The sequence below is a fragment of the Ailuropoda melanoleuca genome, chromosome 17 (genome assembly GCF_002007445.2).
Source record: "Ailuropoda melanoleuca isolate Jingjing chromosome 17, ASM200744v2, whole genome shotgun sequence".
Lineage (NCBI taxonomy): Eukaryota > Metazoa > Chordata > Mammalia > Carnivora > Ursidae > Ailuropoda > Ailuropoda melanoleuca.
In genome coordinates, this window is record NC_048234.1 from 3108656 (window position 1) to 3126450 (window position 17795).

The following is a 17795-nucleotide window of genomic DNA, read 5'->3' on the forward strand; positions in this document are numbered from 1 at the left end:
GGGGAGGGGAGGCCCTGCCTTGGCTCAGAGGGGCTCCAGCAGGAGTCTCAGGGGACTCAACCTCCGTGTGCAGCTGCAGCCGGGTGCGTTCACGGGCCGAGTCCCTGGCATAGTGCTTCCTCACCACTGATCGCTCCCCCGACGCCCACAACCTGACCTCTGCCTCCTGGGCAGACCCGTGACGTCACTCTGCCCATGCCCGGGGTGAGCTCACCCTTGTCTCCAGGGAATGGCACCCCGGGATTTCCCTCCTGGTGGCTCCGGGTCGTCTCCTACCTCTCTGCCCACACCTGTCTTCATAAGGGATTCCCCCTCTGCTCCTCCTGTTTTCTTCCAAGCCCTTCCTGAGCTGCCACCTCAGAGCGAGGACAGCCTGGCAGCCACCGCACGTGTGTGTATGCGTGTGTGCGTTCCCGCCTATGCATGCACGCAGCCAGCCGCATCTAGCAGCCGACCCTGGAAGCTGGAGCCTTGGGGAGGGAGCAGACGGTCAGAAGAGGGCCACGCAGCAACATGGGGGATCCCCAGTCAGTGGCTCACGTGAGCCCCTCTGCCTGGCCTGCTCCTCTGCTTGCTGCTCTAGCTCTCCTGTGACCTCCGGAGGGCTGGTGAGCGGAGGCTTCAGCCCGGGAATCTTCTCTGGCCGCGCGCACCGGTGCCTGGCGGTCGGCTCACTGGTCACACAGCACATGCCTCTGCCCGATGTGCACTTCTGTCTGGGTACTTGCCCTCACCCTTCTTTCTGTCTTTGCAAGTGTGACCGCGTACCTCCCTTCTCATTGGTCCGCCCACCACGGTTTACACCTGCTTGCTCTGCCGGCAGCAGCCCGAGCACGCCTGGCTCTCCCGTCCCTGGAATCCCCTCTCTAGGCCTCTCACTCGGTCTGCGTATAAGTCCGCTCCCAGCTCTGTGCACCTGCCCCGTGGGATCCCACCCCGCGCCGCAAACCTCCATCTGCTGGTTCACCGCCCACCCCGGATGCAGATTTGTTTCTGACCATGGCTCTTTTGTTCCTGTTCCACCTGCCAGTATTTCCAGATGGGACAGAAAGGCCCAAAATGACAACAGAAAGGAAACCCCCCACCTCCCAGGGAAGGCCAGCAGGCCCGGAGCATTCCTGCCCGATGCTAGGTGACGCGCCTGCCTCCGGCCACTCACCGGAGCTCCTGCTGAGCCGCGGTGGTGTCCAGGGTGTCCTCCAGCTCGGTTTTCAGAGCCTCCAGCTCCTCACTCAGGTCCCTCTTCTGCTTTTCGGCCTTGTTCCGCGATGCCTTCTCGGATTCAAAGTCTTCCTGGAGCTCGGCGATTTGGGCCTGCAGCTCCCGCACCACCTTGAGAGCGTTGTTCTTGTGCAGCGTCTCATCGTCCCCCCTGCGAAGACATCCAGAGGGACCGTGTCCGGGCTAACCCCTGCCAAGAGCCAGAGCGGCAGAGCCCCCCCCCAGAATCGAGCCCCACCCCTTCTCCCAAGGGCGCCAATTCTCCATTAAAAGGAAGGGCAGGCTCATTTTCATGACCAGAATTTCCTCTCAAGTGAAATGTCAGAAGAACACTGCTCAAAGGTGGCATCCGACCCAAACTGTCCGGCCGACAGTGAATCCAGAGATGTTCCTGGAATGCAGGGGGAGCCGGAGACACGCCACCCTGACACCCGGGTCCCCCTCTCCTTCTTGCAGCGCCTCCCTTGGCCCAGTGCTGGCAGAGCTTCTGCCTGGAGTAGCTGGGATATTTGGGGTGAGGGAAGGGGTGCTGGGGGACGGGACAGCCCATGTGGACAGCTGTGTTCCTGGATTCTAAGCTCTCATCTCTAAGAGAAAAAGCAGAAAGTCGCCAAAGTAAGACCTGTGATAGAGGACTGGAAAGAATTTGTTACGAGATGTACTCGATCATAATAAATCATAAATGAAACTCTTAAGTTCTCTGACCACATAGCCAAGTGGTTATAAACATATTCACTATCCATGATTTCCATTCTAAAACGGGATGCTTTAGAACCAGAGAACAAATCACACTCAAAGTGTGGGGGTCATCTCTGAAAAGCGATTTCCTCTCTACCTCTAAAACACTCCATGAAATTTATCTCTACTGTACAGAAACCAAAACGTTTGGCATGGTAAAATAATTTCTTCTGGGGTGGATCTCCAGGGACCTCGTGACATGACTCCGGACTCTACCGTGCGAAGGCTCAGGCTGGTTTACGCGAGCTTCCTGCTGCCCTGACACAAATCAGGGACTCCTGGGTTCTCCAAGTGCCTCCGTCACACCCACAACAAGGAGACTACATGCCCCCCGCCCGGGTTTCTGTCCCCCCAGATGCGAGACGCTCGGCAGAGAGCACGGCCCAGTGTGGCAGGCCGGGGGCAGACCTGGCCAGCGCGCCCTGCAGTTCCTCCTCCTTCTTGGCCAGCTGGACCTTGAGCTCGTCGATCTGCGCCTGGAGCTCAGCGATCTGGTCCTGCAGGTCGGTGGTCTCCCCATCCAGTTTTCTCTTGGCCTTTTCCAGCTCCTGCCGCGTCTTCTCTTCCTTCTTTAAGCGTTCTGTAAGGCAGGAACCAAGAACCTCGTCAACACCGACAAACAGTGCACCGGACAAACAAATTCAAAATATACATACAGACTGAAGTTGAAAATTGGCCATTTGACTCAAAAGCAGGCCGCCACCTTGACACGCCTGTGCCAACAGCTCAGTCATCCGACACACATTAACATCAAATCAAGGTGAGAGAAATCAGTGGGAGGATGGAACTTCAGAAAGAAACTGGGGGGGGGGGTGGTTCTAAGGATGTCTCTTTGTGGGAAGTGAGCCCACACACCTGGAGCGGAAGTGACCCGGGCCCTCTTGCCCCGCACCCATCGCTGGGCCCATGTTTGCAGAGGGTTTGGCAGAGGCAAAGGCAGCGTGTGTGACTGCCCGTCACCCCACGCCCATTCCCCGGGAATCCCTGGCTAGAACCAGGACCGCAGCTCCCAGGCACTGAGGGAGGGGATGGAGCGTAGGCAGAGGGTCCTGTGATTCCCTCCCCGCCCTCCCTGCCACAGCTCTGCAGGGACTCCTTAACCATGCCAGGGATCCTCCCCTCCCCAGGGAGGTCCTCCTAACACTGCGCCCTGTCTGCCTTGTTCTCTTGCACGACCAGTACACACAGAAGAGGGGACCGAGCATCACAAGCTGATCGGAGCTGGTGCATGTGCCTTGGGTCCTTCCCTAGCGGAAGAACCCCATACCGGCAAAATCGGCTTATGAAGACCTCTCACTGGCATCCTCTCCTGTCCCTACTAAACAAGACAACAAAACCCTGAGTAGGTTCTTAAACGACCCCTCACTTTCTCCCCACTAGGAAAGCAACGCATTGAGAAAGCACGGTTGGGGCCCCATGGGCACCACGCAGACGCTCACACAACACCCGGGCATCGAGGGCTGTGCTCTTCCTCCTGCAGTGTAGACACCAGGGTCTGGCTGCCCGACCGACAGGGGCTTCCGTGCTCTCCCAGAGTCCCACCCTCTGTTTCTTTTGCACAAAGCTAGGCTTCATTTTGTAAACATTCCCTTTGCCGTCACCATGCGATGTGGCCGCCCTCAGCAGTTGCTCCTGTCGCCGCCAGGCTTCGTGGCAGTAGGACTACGCACACTCATGCTGCTCTCAGATTCAACACACATGCAGTCCAGCGGCCGCTCCGACTCAGCACTTGGCCGGGTCTGCTCCGGGGAGCGCGTCTCACCCTGGGAGCTAACTTAAGTACAATCAAATTGGCACCAGGCCGTCACGAATGCTGGGAGACGAGGCAGAAACGCGAGCTCCAACAGGCCTGCTGTCATAACTGAATCCAAACGGATTACCTGGCGTGCGCGCCTTCTGCCATGCCCACTCTACTGTCCGTCACACGTAAACACCCATAGGTCCCCGGCCTACGTTTCTCCAACCCCAAACACTAACCTTCTAAATCCGAGATCATCACTTCCTGCTTATTCCTGATCTTGGCCAGGTTTTTGGCCTTTTCCTCCTCCTCAGCCAGCTGAGAGGAGCACTCTGCGATACGATCTTCCGTGAGTTTCTTTTCCTGAAGAGAAAGAACTGACCGCTTCAGAGAAGGCCTTCCAAACCACACTGGGGGCCTGGTCTTGCTCAGAAAACGGGTGCTCGCCCCCCTCCCGGCCCCCCAGCAGGTCCCACAGCTCCACGGAGGGGGAGCCCCGCGGCTGATGCCAGGGGAAGCTGGGCCTGCGAGGACGGGGCCCGGTCACTGAGGAGGGATCAGTGTGTGCGAGATGCGCCCGTCCAACATCTGGGGGATTACAAGGCTGTTTGGTGGATTTAAATAATTAAACATTCTCTGTCTTTCGAAATCTATATGGGTAGAGCCTAAGGAGAGAAAAGTAAGGAAATGAACCCCCATTCTTGAGAATTTCCCGCCGGATGCCCCTTCCAGCGAGTGCATCCACTTTTTAACGGAAACACTCTTACTTTGATAAATTTGGAATTCTGGTCCTCGAGAAGCAGGATCTCCTCTTCCATCTTCTTGATTTTAGCCTCTGCCGTCACCTTTTCCAGCTGGAGCTTCTGGCGAGCGCCTTCCTCCTCATCCAGTTGCTCTTCCAGGTCCTTGGGAAGCAGAGCACATGGTCAGCGCCCACCTGCCCCACGACGTTCTGGCGCCCCCCATCGGAGGCACGCACGGCAAGTGCAAACGCCGACTTTTGGTTTTCAGAATGGCAAGGACATCCTGACTGCCATGATGGGAGCCCGTCACCACGCAGGGTGGGCTTCCAGTGTTTTCAGCTGGTAACACACACCTGCCTAGTTGTCTGTACTGAACAGACGCAACGGAACAGGGCTGTCCATATAGATCAACGTACGGTCAATTTCAGAAACTTATCCTGGTTGATTCTGGAACGAGACCTGTGTAAATGATCAACGTATTATTGTGAAAAGCCGCCAACAGACAAGCCAGAGCACGGAGCAGCATGCGGAGCCCGGTGCCAACACGGCCATTGGCTCTGCCGAACGAGCACCAACTCCCCCCACATGCCCCGGGGCATCTTGAGTTAGCAAATCCCAAATTTCCTATTTTCTCTGTAAAACCTTCCAGCTGTGTCTCTAAAAGATAAAGACCACTTACAAATACATTTGTTCGATGGCACTGGAATCCAAGTAAGGCTCACACAGTGACTAAGAAGCCTCTAGAGACGCCTTCATTCTCTAGGCTCCCGTGTCTCTTCATCCCTCGTCCTTTGTTTTTTAAACAAAATAGGTCATTTGCCCTACAGTTTCCCACAGTCTGCTGTCAGGTGCCCCCCTGCACCCAGTCTCCTAACCTTACAAAAGCAGTGAACGTAACGGTGTGTTCAGTAATGTCTTTTCTTTTTAAAGATTTGAGAGAGAGAGAGAGAGGGAACGAGCAAGGGGAGGGTCAGAGGGAGAGGGAGAATCCCAAGCAGACTCCCGCTGAGCACAGAGCTGGATGGGGGCTCGATCTCACGACCCTGAGATCATGACCTGAGCCAAAGTCAAGGTTCAGACACTTAACTGAGCCACCCAGGCGCCCCTATAATTTCAATTAATAAATGAATCCACGTAAGCTTAGAAATCTTAGGGGCGCCTAGGTGGCACAGTGGTTAAGCGTCTGCCTTCGGCTCAGGGCGTGATCCCGGCGTTATGGGATCGAGCCCCACATCAGGCTCCTCTGCTGGGAGCCTGCCTCTTCCTCTCCCACTCCCCCTGCTTGTGTTCCCTCTCTCGCTGGCTGTCTCTAACTCTGTCGAATAAATAAATAAAATATTAAAAAAAAAAAGGAATCTATGCGAGCGACATAACAGCAGTAATGGTGGTGATCGGAGTGAGGAGACTAGGAGTGCTGTGTTCACTAGGTTCCCTACAGTAATCCTTCATCGATAATGTCATCAGTAAATTCATGTTAAAAACAAAATCACATCAAAACCAGCTCCAGTAGTTTTGGCTGCAAAGGGAACAGATCAGAAGCCCCTCAAAGCCTCACAGGTCAATAAAAGGACAGAAGAGGGACCAACGAGGTCAAGTTATCCCAGGGCCATGCACGGACCATGGGGCCTGGGAGATCCTGACTTCTGAAACATCTGCTTTCCTCGGATGGAAGAAAAAGGAAAAAAAAAAAAAAATCACCCAACTATTTTTAGAATGTGTCTGAAAAAATTTACATGTCGCAGAAGGAGATAATAAATTCAGACAGCAATGCCAAAAATGAGAGCTTAAAAAGGAGTCTAGTAAAGAACGAGATAGAACGTACTGGAAAAGCAAAACACGGTGTAAACTCTGCTGTTCTACGAGGACATGCTTGCTTCCCTAAGTAGACTAAAGAAATGCAAGCACTTTGGGGCACCTGGGTAGCTCAGTCAGCTAAGCATCCAACTCTTGATTTTTGGCTCGGGTCATGATCTCGGGGTCGTGAGATAGAGCCCCGCGTTGGGCCCTGGGATCAGCGCTCTGTGTGCCGTCTGCTGATTGTCTCTCTCCCTCTGACCCTCCTCCCACTTGTTCTCTCTCAAATCAATAAATCTTAAAAAACAAAACAAAACAAAAAAATGCAAGCATTTGACGTGGGGTACTGAAATCTGGAGTATAAGAAACGAGGCTGAGGACATTGGAGGGGACTTTGAGTGTCCTCCTCCCACACGAGTCAAATGTTATTTCTGAGATGAGCCCATGCGCTTCAAGAGGAAAGAAAATCAAAACCGGTGGTAATGCCACTAAGGAGAGCTCAGGACTGATGGTGAATATTCTAGATCTCTGTATACTCGGATATAAAATCACGCATACGAATTTGTAAGTTACAGAAACGTATTTTTAGCTGGATCTTACTGTGTATGCTCCTTTCCAACGATCCTTTGCAACGATGCGGTAACGGATCACCCCGAAAATAAACCTCTTTTTACTTACAACTGGATGGTCCTACCAGGACTTAACAATCACCAACTGTTAAGGTAATTAGAGGCTCCCATCGATTTAAGCTTAGAATAAAGTCTTAGGACTAGAACTGCCAAATGAACGTGCACTTTTTACAGGTTTGGTGATACTCTGCTCACCTATTAGGAGCTGTGCTGGAAAGCGGCTAGGGTGAATGGCAGGTCTCCAGATGAGACAGTGCGTGGGATATTTGCCAAGGAAGTCATGTGGTATCTTTTGTGATTTTGAGACATGTCCGAATGCCTGTGCTTTGCCAACATAAGCTACTGGGTGAGAAAAATTCAAGGAGAGACCTGGAAGGAAGTTTGGTGCTGGACTCGTGAAGGGATGGTGGCCATGGGGACACCCGGACACTCAAGAACGTGTTTGGGAGGTTGCATGTGGGAGAGCAGGAGAGGACGGTGGTGCGTCTCGGGGCACAGGCAGGGCAAGAATGGTGTGCACCGTGTGTCTGGGCATTCGGCCATAGGTATGGCTGCGCTTCACGAGGGGACAGCCTGTGTTCCGGTAAGACAGCCCGGGAAGGGCTGCTTTATTCTGACTCCTGGCCACCTCCCGTGTCAGAGCCGAGCACATCTCAGGAACCAAACCACCTGACAGAGGCCTTCTAGTAAACGGAGCGAGCAGTGCCATGATGCAGGACAACCCAGGACAAATGCGGTCCCAGCACGCTACAGCCCCCATGCTGTTCCTACTCTGAATCCCTCCGTGTGCCGTAAGAGGCTACCTCAGGACGTAAAAATAACAGATCTGTGCTCAAAGACAATCTGTTACTGTGCACTTCCAGCGACGGTCCTCTGTGGAGGGCCGGGCCTGTGACTGGGACTCCGGCCGCTCCTCCCTGGACATGACCCAGATCCACTGCTTCTCCTCATTTGTTCAACAGATCTGCCTGGAAGGCCCAGAATATAACCTAAATAAAGACCATCACACACACCTGAATATGGGCTTGCATCTTCTTCTTTTCACTCTGGAGGATTTGGTTTCTTTCTTCTTCTTCTTCGACCCTGGATTCCAAGTCATGGAGGATCTCCTCGAGCTCCTGCTTCTTGGCGGCAAGCCTGGCTCTCATCTCTTCGGCCTCGGCGAAGAGCTCTGTCTCGGCTTGAAGCTGCTCGGTGAGGATGTTCTTCTCTTCCAGGAGCTGCAATCACAGCGAGTACCCGGCACGGTCACTTGCTGCCCCCGTGCCCACACCAGACACCATCACCATGACTTCAGGGGCCAGTGCTCGACACCGAAGAAACCAAGGCTTAAAAATACATAACATCACTGGCGGAACTTTTGGATTTTCTGTAGCTACAGCAAGATGCAAGACAAGCTAGAGGAAAATGTTTTTGGCTGCTTCTGTGGTCTCAGGCTATCCTGAGCAACACTGACTAAATTCATGCTAGTTTACGAACTCCCGTTCTCCTATAAGGTAACTGACAAAAGGAGAGAGAAACTATGATTCAAATGCATTCGTGGTGACGACTGAAAGGGTCTGGTATCAAGAGTCTTGACCTTCGTCGTTCACCTTTCTGGCCCCGACACTACTATTCTGGGACAGTCACCTACAAACGCGTCCCAAGGCTCAGCTTTGCCGGTGAAGCGTAACCGCCTGGGAGAGGACGGCAACTCAGGACCCATGGTGGCTGCAGGTGGTCTCATCCTCTTTCTTTCCTCGGGGTCCCTCGCGAGCAGTCCCGTGAAGGGGACGCTGCTGGGAGCCTCGGGGCAAACAGGTGTCAGACACCCGCCCGATGGCAAACGTGTCCAGGAAAGACCAAGGTGGAAACGCACGGGGGCAGGTGTCTGACTTTAGTTTCTACAAACCCAAAAGCGTGGGGCAGCATGTCCGTCACTTCTCTTCCCAAATGCCCGTGCTTTGGGGAGCAGTGACGACGCCGCGCAGGGTAGGGCGCCATGGCGGCCTCGGGCCGGGCACGCACCTGCTGGTGCTTCCTCTCCATCTCCTCCAGCTCGCCCTCCACCTTCGTCTGCCTCTCCTTCACCTTCAGCAGCTCCTCGTCTTTGGCCTGCAGCTCCTCCTCCTGGCGGGTCACCTGCAGGAGCGGCTTCACCTGCGACAGAACCGGACGGTGAGGGGGGCCGGGTGGCGCCCTTGCCGGGGCCCGCCGCTGCCCCCCCGGGGCCCACCTTCGTGAAGACGCGCCACCACTGCCAGTGCCGGAGCTTCAGGTACGCGGCGCAGTTGCGCTGCAGGACCTTCAGGGCGCTCAGCTGCTGCTGCTTCTTGGCGAAGGCCCTGCGGAACCGGCAACAGCTCAGTGCGCGGAGAAGCGTGTGCGACCCGCTCGGCCCGCCTCCCACCGCCACGTGCCCGCTCCGCAGGCGACTGTGCGCTCCCGGCACCAGGAAGCCCCTACCTGCCCGAGGCAGTGAGGACCCGGAGACCCGACCCTCCCCATCTTCCCCTTGCTGGCGCTCCGTATCGTTCACGAGCTACTGCCTCTTCTTGGGACCTGGCGCAGACGAAGCATCGGCCCCCTTTCCGAGGTGCTTTCCCTCCTCCTTTCCCCACTTCGCAGCCCCGCAAATGGTTGGGTTAATGCCTCTCCTTTACAGATGAGGGCCCAGGAAGTCAAGACACGGAGATGCTTCTCGAAACCCAGCCTCCTTGTCGCCCAGTCTGGGCTTTCCCACCTCCCCATGCTGCCTTCTCAGGCCGCACGACCCAAGACCCACTTGCTAACTGTCGTGACTGGAGCATTTTCAATTTCTCACTGGACTTCGAGAACAGAGCTCCCTTTCTGAAGCCCCACCCCCCTCTTGCTAAAACAAGTCCCCAACCAAGTTAGCTGTGCCGTTCCTCCTCCTAGGAGACCACTAGTCTGTCTATGCACAACGGCACTCCCAGGGGACACAGGCTCCAAGGGTCCTGCCCCTCACTCCCTGTCCAGCAGTCTGGCTCTGCTCCACCACCTCCGGAACCTGCGTTTCGGGCTTCCTAGACTTGAGCTTTCCCCTCAGCCAGGTCTGTGCTGCCCACTTAAAACATTCGGATCCCCTGGGTTTCAGTGCGCTGGGGTGACCTGCGGCCTCCTTCACTCCATTGCGTACTGAACTCCTATGCACAAATGCGGCCAGTTCCCATCCAGGTGCGGCTCCCTGGGAGCGGAGAGCACAGCCCAGTTACTCTGTGGACCCAGCATCCAAGCCAGTGAGTGATGTACTCAGGGCCTCTCAGAATAGGGCCGCCAGGCAAATGAACGAACATCCGGGCACCTCCAGACCCGTGACTGTTCCTCTTGCTACCTTTCCTTAACTCTTTGCAAGACTGGCGATAGGGCTCTCCTGGGAAGAGAAGCACTTGGAGGAAACGGAAAAGACAGAAACATTTACAATTGTTCCTTCACGGCAGCAATGACCAGTATGCACTGGAGTCCCGTAGGACAGTGTTGGGCGCAGAAAGTTCTAGATCTGGGGCACAACTGGTGACTTTTGCCCTTCTGCTGCCCTGAGGGTCACATTTCCTTGCAGGAGTCCCAGAACTTCCGTATCGCCACCATGCTGGTTAGAATGTCCTTCGGCCCACAGCTCTCCTCCCTACAAAGCCTTCCTCCTTCTCATTTATGCCGACCAGCCAAGCACGTTCGGCCAAGCCTTAACTGTAATAGTTTCTACTGCAAGAACAAATAAGTTTTAAGTATCTTTTTTGAGACTACAAAATAGCATCTGCCTTCCAGTTCTCGCAGTTTCCTTCAAGACCGCTGTCCAAGTCCCCTAGTCTCCTCATTGAGAACCGTTACCCTGCTGCATCTGTGGGCCTCGGGGAGAAGACGGTCAGAATGGGTCAAGATCATGCCAGTCGCTCGTCTGAACAAGGCAGCTGGGTTTCCTTCCCAGCAACCCTCAACTGAACTTGAACGCCAGCTGGGCGCGGTCCCACTCTCTTCGCAGGGGTTCGGTAACCCGCGTCTGAAACACACGGTCCTGTCTCAGGTGCCAGGAAGCTGAAGCGTCAAAGGCACCTGTTTCTTCCCTCTTTGTACGCTTCTCCCAGCGTCTCCCGGGTGCTCCGACCTCAAGTTCACGGACTCCCAGGCACATGCCTATCTCTTTGCCTACTGTCAGCACTACTCTGCCTCCTTCCAAGCTCTCCTCTGGCTCTTGTAAGGACATGTCTTCGTCCACTGACGTGCCCGAATCGTGAGTCCAGCCCAGCACAAACTTCGCGTGACTGACGGGTCTCCAAGGGACTGGGCCGCTCCTTCTGTAGCGGTCACAAAGGCGTGTCCACTGTAAGTCCTTAAGATGAGATCTTTGATTACTGATCTCAACGTGAGTTTGCAGGGTTTAGATTTCAGCAAAGAGGCCGCACATACTTTCACAACATACGTAGTTCATTCTGGGCGTTTCTGACAATTCTGTGTTTCTGGTCGCTGTGGAAGTGTTACCAACTCCAGGCACTATGAAGGCAGCCGGCTGTGCTCACTCCCGTCCCCTCAGGCGCCCATGGGCCGGCGGCTATGGTGACAGTTAACATGGTGTGAGCAACAACGACATATAAAAACCCAAGTCTTTTGCTCCTTCTTGCCCACCGTGTCCTGGTGAGAATCACCAAAGATGTCATATTCTTCTTTAAGCTTCCATGCCTCCTCTCTAGCTCGGGATCCTGTTACGTGGGGGCAAAGACTCACAAACACTGCCTCCATCTCATTTAGCTGAAAATCCTCGTGACAGCATCAGGCAGGCACCTGAGCCCCATGCTGCAGACGGAAGCCGCCAGGGCAGGTGTCGTAGGTGCCACCGGCCACAGGGCCCTGGACAGCAGACTGTACCCTCCTTCCCAAGCCCTGGCCTCCTGTGGGAGGAGGTGAAGGAAACCCCATCGCTGCCACTGGTTCCGCACCAGTCCTAAGCCCTTCTGATCAGATCTTGAGTCCGGCAACCACTCTGGGTCTCCATCACCACTACGGGGAAGGGATGGCCGTCCCCCGAAATCACTGCAGCCCGCCCGATTGCTCTCTGGCCCCACGCTAGTCCATTCTGCCACGGCAGCCGGGTGACCCGGAAATTCCGGCTGCATGTAACTCCCGCCGTGCTCCCCACACTCACCACGCTCCTGCCACGTGGGGCTGCTACACCTGCTCGGGGACGCCGACGCCTTTCACAACCGCGCCGTGCTCCCCTCCCCGGAAGGCTGCTCTGCCCCACCCCCTCCCCAGGCCAGCACCTTCTCGTCCTGCAGGTGTCACAGCCTCAGAGAAACCTTCACTGAGAACCCACGCTGAAGCAAGCCCCCAAGCCCTTGACTGTCTGCCTCGGCCCCTTGTCTCTTTCCTCACGGCGACACGTCCTCAGGGGGGACGTCCATCTGCACACCTGGACGCCTGTGCCATGGGAACACGATTCCCATGTGACAGGGACCTCCTGGCCCGCTTGCGTCTCCAGCGCAAAACACAACACTTGGCACAAGTACGTGCTTAACGAGCATCTCGTTCGTGATTTCCCACTTACTTCCTGGCCAGGTAACCTCTGCAGACAGCCTGGAAGAAGATAATGATGTCGGTAATTTTTAGATCCCTTTCTTCCTCTAAGTGCGCCAAAACACCCGCTCTGAAAAATATCTTGCTCTGTCCGATTCTGTACAAGTTTGGGTCCAATTCTAACGCCCGGATCTGAAAGACAGACAGCCCGCTTACTGCTGGCTACAGGACAGACTCTCCTCGTAGTCCGCAAAGCGGAGGAGTCAAGGAAAGCTTACCATTCGTTCACAAGCCTGTTTGCCGTCCATGAAACCCTTAGGAATAGCATTCGGAGTTAGGATCTCGTATCTGTAAGAAAACCAGCCCAAAAATTTTCTGTAAAAATCTGTGGGAACGTCTCCCTACTAGCTGCGAGTTCCGTTTCTCTAAGAGGCCAGAATGGGATAGGTTATCACGTTGCAGGGAGAGTCAAGACATGAGGGGGTTCTGATCTGAGGTGGGGGTGACGGTCTGAGATTTTCTGCAGATCTAGCTTCTCTTTGTTCAAACAGGAGGCAAACCGAACAGGAGCTTCGTTCGCCAAGGACAAACACTAGGTTTAAGAAATTGTGGTCAAGAGTAAGAGCCTGGTATTTGGGGGAAAAAAAAAAAGTTTTGTTTTCATTTCCCCCCAAATGTTCACAGGCCAAAAATCCAGGGAGAATCTGGCCCTGTGTGTGTGATTTGTAGGCACTTATTATGTAACAGAAAGGGCCAGAGGCCTCCACCAGAAGGTACCGGGGGGACGTTCAACACAGCACTGGTCTGGGCGTGCATGTGCTCGCTGGGCTGTAATTCAAGATATGGGCACTTTTAGGTGGGTTCTACCGCTAGAAAAACACATTTTAGCAAAAAGACAGTGGCTACATTAAAGGATGAGTCCTGGCTACATCACTCGGTTTTGTATTCTGGATGCCAGTTTAAGTGCTTTTTCTCCTACCAACAAAAAGTAAAATTCTACTGTGTTTCTCAGACAGTGTGGCCATGGTAAGCCTCCCCCAGACCCCTAAAGACTGGAATCAGTTCTCGGCTGGAGTCCATCGGGAAAGGTGGCAGAAAGCAGATATGTTTATATTACGGAACAGCCAGTGCTGTCATAATTGGAAATCTGATTTCCAAGAGAAAAATGAAAAAGGCAAATGATGCAAATACCCAATGATACATAAATTACACGATGTTTTAAAAAGATCAGTTTCTCATGTTTTCATCCATTTCTACTGCATCCCCTTCTGTTGATCTTCTGCCTTTCTTCCTTCATCCTTCTCTAATCTATACGATTCCCTCCCCTATGTTGGTAAAAAGACGGTGGTGTCCACGTGCGTGCGCACACTGTGGAAAATGGACACACACGTCTGCACATAAGCACACCTACACAGATACGTTCACTGAAAGATGGAGAAAAATATCCCGAAATGTCTTTAAAGAGTCACTCCTGAACGGTTTTTGTTTACTTTTGATTTCTCTTGAATTTTTAAATTTCCCTAAAGGAACACACACATTACTCATATTTAAAACACTCGGTTAGGAAATAATCATGTGTGAATCCCGGGTGGAACCGCGTGCATGAAGGCACGGCGGGCTCCCAGCCTGACATCCACGTCCCACCGCCAGGAGCTCGCCTTTCAGGCACCCACAGCGGCCACTGGCGCGTGACCCCTATATAAAGACGGCGCTCGATATTCTTGGCCAGTCACAAGGTATAAGAATCCCTTTCCTATGTGGAAAGGCAAGTGAAACTATCTAGGAAACAAGGAAAAATTTTTCCTCATCAGCTCCCTGTTCTGATGTGTATCAAGATAGGATCCGAAACACACGGGAAGGTCAAGGTTAGCAATACCTCTGTCTGAATTCCTGGAAAACGATCCGGTTGGGGAAACCCTGGCGACAGATCCTGATTCCTTCCAGAACGCCGTTACAGCGAAGCTGATCCAGCACTAGGTGTGGGTCCAGTTTTCCAGCCTAATCAAGCAAACGACAGTTGGACGCGCTAATCTCGGTGGCCCGACCCGGGTCGGCTGTGGACACCGGCGCACGCCCCAGGCGACACGTACCCGCTTCTCGTGATTCGGAATGATGCAGCGCACGAAGTTTGGGTTGGTGTTGCGAAGAGTGGCCATCAGCTTGGTGAGCGACTCTTTGTAGAGCTGCCCGACGGTCCGAAACATGCCCTTCTTGGTTTTATACGCAGAGCCAAAGGCGGTCTCCGTCATGCCCGTCACCTGATCCAGACCCACAATACGGTCCACTGGGGAAAATAAAAAAGGAAAGGCATATGAGCCCACGCGAACTGTTCAGGCGCGGGCGCAGGAAAGACACAGTGATAGTCAGCAGCACAAGCTTTGTGGGACAGATGATAGGAGATGCCGTAGAGAGGTAAGGCAGTCAGCATATTAGACACCGCACAAGCCGTGGAACCAACAGCCACACACTCCCAGGGCAGGGTCCCGGGTGCGCGCACAGCTCCATACCACATACCAGCAGATGCCTCCGGCGGCGCTACGCTCGCTCGGGAATGCACGGGCTCTGGGAACATCTTGCCTGTCTCACATACCAGCATGTGGTAAGTGCGGGGTTGCCGCCGGCATGATTGATACACAAATGGACACTGTGACAAGTCTCAGAGTAGGAAGCAGCTTATGAAAATACACACCTGCGCCAAGCAGATCCCTGTAAGGTCTATGCTGCGGGGCGGGGGGGCACAGAGTCCTCTGTTCTTCGTCCTCAGACTTTCCGTTAAAATCATTTAAGTTTCAGGAACAGAGGCAGGAAGACTGGATTAGGGATGAGCGAGCACCAGCTCCGTGCAGGAGCGATGCTTACCACGGGACAAGCGTGCAGCGCGGGAAGGGGCGTCAAGGGAGTCAGGTCTCAGCTATGCGCGGCGGCGGCGAGGCTGTTCAGACGCCTCGCTCTGGTGGCAGCAGCGGACATGGCCCGCGACCCACGCGGACCTGAGCTTCTAAGCGGGACCACGAGCGTAGCCACCGGTGGGGCATTCCGCGTGTAAAGTGCCCTTGCTTAAAACAGTCGTGAAATAACCGAAACAGTACCAGGGTATTTGAAAAGCACCCAAAATGTCCACTGAACTCTCCCGGTTGAAGTCCTGTCAGTCCTAACCACCACCTCTGTGTCTGGGTTTGTCCCCTGGACAGGCAGCGTGTGGGGACCCGGCACTGGGGAAAGCGCTTTATAAGCAAGACCTCGCTCACATCTCCATTTCCAGTGGGGCTCTTATGGAACAGGAAACCCCGACCCCGGAGGGGAGGTCGCTGTTCCCATCATGCAGGCCTTGAATGGAAGTTGGGGAAGGGCGGACAGATGGGATTCACCTCCAGGCCTGTGCACGCGCCCCGTCCTACAACATCTGCGAGGCAGAACCACCAGACTTGAGGGGTGGGGTCAAGGCTACTCATGCCGGTGACCCCCAGTCCACCTCAGAAGCTGCCACCTGCCATTCTTTCCTGTCCCTCCTCACTTGCTCCGGCAGAAGGCAGTGCGCAGCCCCACCCCTGCACGTGCCACCAAACCATGACCTTCCCTTGACTCTGCGTCCACCCACTTCTCTGTCTCCTCAGTGCCAAGCTCCTTTCAAGAGTAGTTCACACACCTGGCACTCCTCACACCTTCCACGAGTCCCCACTCCCTGGGCAGCCAAGTGACTTCCAGTCTGCCCTCCTCTGCCTGACCAATGCCACTCAGGCAAGGACAGGTCAGTCGTGAGCAGCAGACACCGTCCACCGTTAGCCTGACCTGGGTGCGTCTGCTTGTGGGCCATCCTGACTGCATTCTGAGAACTCTCTCCACCCCTGGCTTCTCCTCTGGACCTCGCCTACCCTGGTCTCCCTGACGTCTCTGATGTCCCTGAGATCGTGGCACTTGCTGGCGGTCCAGACTCCACTCAGCCCTGAAACCCTTCCACACGAAGACAGCCACAGGGAGAGCCATCCACCACCTGACCTGCTTCTCCCAAGGCACATCCTGGTCCTGGGGGCTCTCATCTGTGACATGAACTGGCTTTACCTGACCGCCCAGCACCAGTCACAAGACACCGGTTTCTCCTGCCTGCTCACGAGTCACAAAGGTGCCTCTGCCTTCCACAAATTCAAGTGCCCAGCGTCTGGCCTGTCACAGGCTTGACATGTATGTTAGTGAATGAACAAAGGAAACACTAAAAACATTTATAATTATCGATAGCGAGAAAAGCACTGAAAGAAGATTAGGTATGAGAGAGACAGTGGGTTGGAGATCTCTCTGGAGAAATTCTATCTACTGCCCAATAGGTAAGACTGAGCTAGCAGAGAGCAGACCATTCCAGGTGGCGGGAAGAGCAGGGAAGGACCAGGGGCAGGAGTGACAGCAACCCGTGCCAAGGAAGCATGCCACACGAGGGCGATTTGGGGCACCGATGCTGGCTGCTGCGCACAGAACGGGCTGCGGAGGGGTCACCGGAGAGGGGACTGTGCCAGTCCAGGCTCGGAGCAAGATGAGGGGAGTGGAATGAGTGACCGCAGAGAAGAGGGAGAGAGAAGGATGCGAGACGTCTTTCGGTGGGAGGGCTGACTTACTCTGGTGATTAAGCTGATGTGGAAAATAGGACAGACGTGTCGAGAATCAGTCCCAGGGTTTTGGCTTGAGCAGCTGAGTGGCTGGTGGTGCCACTGCAAGATGGGGGAGAAGAGAAGTGGTTTTTGTGAGCGGGAAGACAGGCTCCAAATACTCTTAAATTTGGGGCTCCCGAGACACCAGAACATTACGGCCTGCTGCTAAGAAGAAAGGCCTGTACTAGGAAGGCGGATTGGGGGGGGGGCTGTCGACTCGGGGAGTAGTCACGGGACCGGATGGCACAGCTCAGGATGAATGGCGAGGGAAGGGGGCCTGGGACCAAGCTGGGGAGAGAAGAAGAGCCAGACAGGAGGAGGGAGAGAAGCGGCCAGAAGCAGAAGGGGCAGGAGGTCAAAATCCTACAGGGGAGAGCACGTCCTCTGCTGCACCGTCCACCCTAGTCCTCCCTCCTGTGACTCCCCTGCAGAAGGGACCTCCGGGTACGGAGCCCAGGGACCAGGAGGAAGTCCCCTCAACTGCCCTCATACCAGCCGCCACCAAAACTGGTCAAGCCAAACCTCGAAATGTCTTCCATCCGTCCCTCCGTTCCACATCCCTCATTTTGGCTCACTCCTCCCCTGGAATCCCCCCTGCAGCACCCTCCTACCTGCCCCTTCCTTCTCTCCCCGAGCCACCACGTGTTCCTTCCATGGAGGCCTCTGGTCCCAGGGTCGTGATTAACAGGTTTTTCTAAAAGACCCAACTGAACAAGTTCTTTATTCCTATACTTCAGACCCTTCTAGGTCTCCTGCAGTGTGTAGGGCCTGGTCCAAATCACCGAGC

At 54.7% G+C, this 17795-nt stretch overlaps 1 protein-coding gene across 3 annotated transcripts in view; it reads right to left on the reverse strand.

Annotated features, from left to right (window-relative positions):
- MYH10 (myosin heavy chain 10) overlaps positions 1-17795 on the reverse strand; it is a 123089-nt gene that overhangs the window by 23565 nt on the left and 81729 nt on the right. For all 3 annotated transcript variants that reach the window (XM_019801732.2, XM_034646660.1, XM_002921147.4), the window contains 11 exons: positions 14462-14655; positions 14248-14369; positions 12650-12719; positions 12403-12563; positions 9079-9187; positions 8871-9002; positions 7877-8083; positions 4465-4602; positions 3937-4060; positions 2368-2539; positions 1160-1372 (listed from right to left, as the gene is read on the reverse strand). In XM_019801732.2, the coding sequence (XP_019657291.1) occupies positions 1160-1372; positions 2368-2539; positions 3937-4060; positions 4465-4602; positions 7877-8083; positions 8871-9002; positions 9079-9187; positions 12403-12563; positions 12650-12719; positions 14248-14369; positions 14462-14655 (1642 nt within the window). The remainder of the gene's footprint in view (positions 1-1159; positions 1373-2367; positions 2540-3936; positions 4061-4464; positions 4603-7876; positions 8084-8870; positions 9003-9078; positions 9188-12402; positions 12564-12649; positions 12720-14247; positions 14370-14461; positions 14656-17795) is intronic.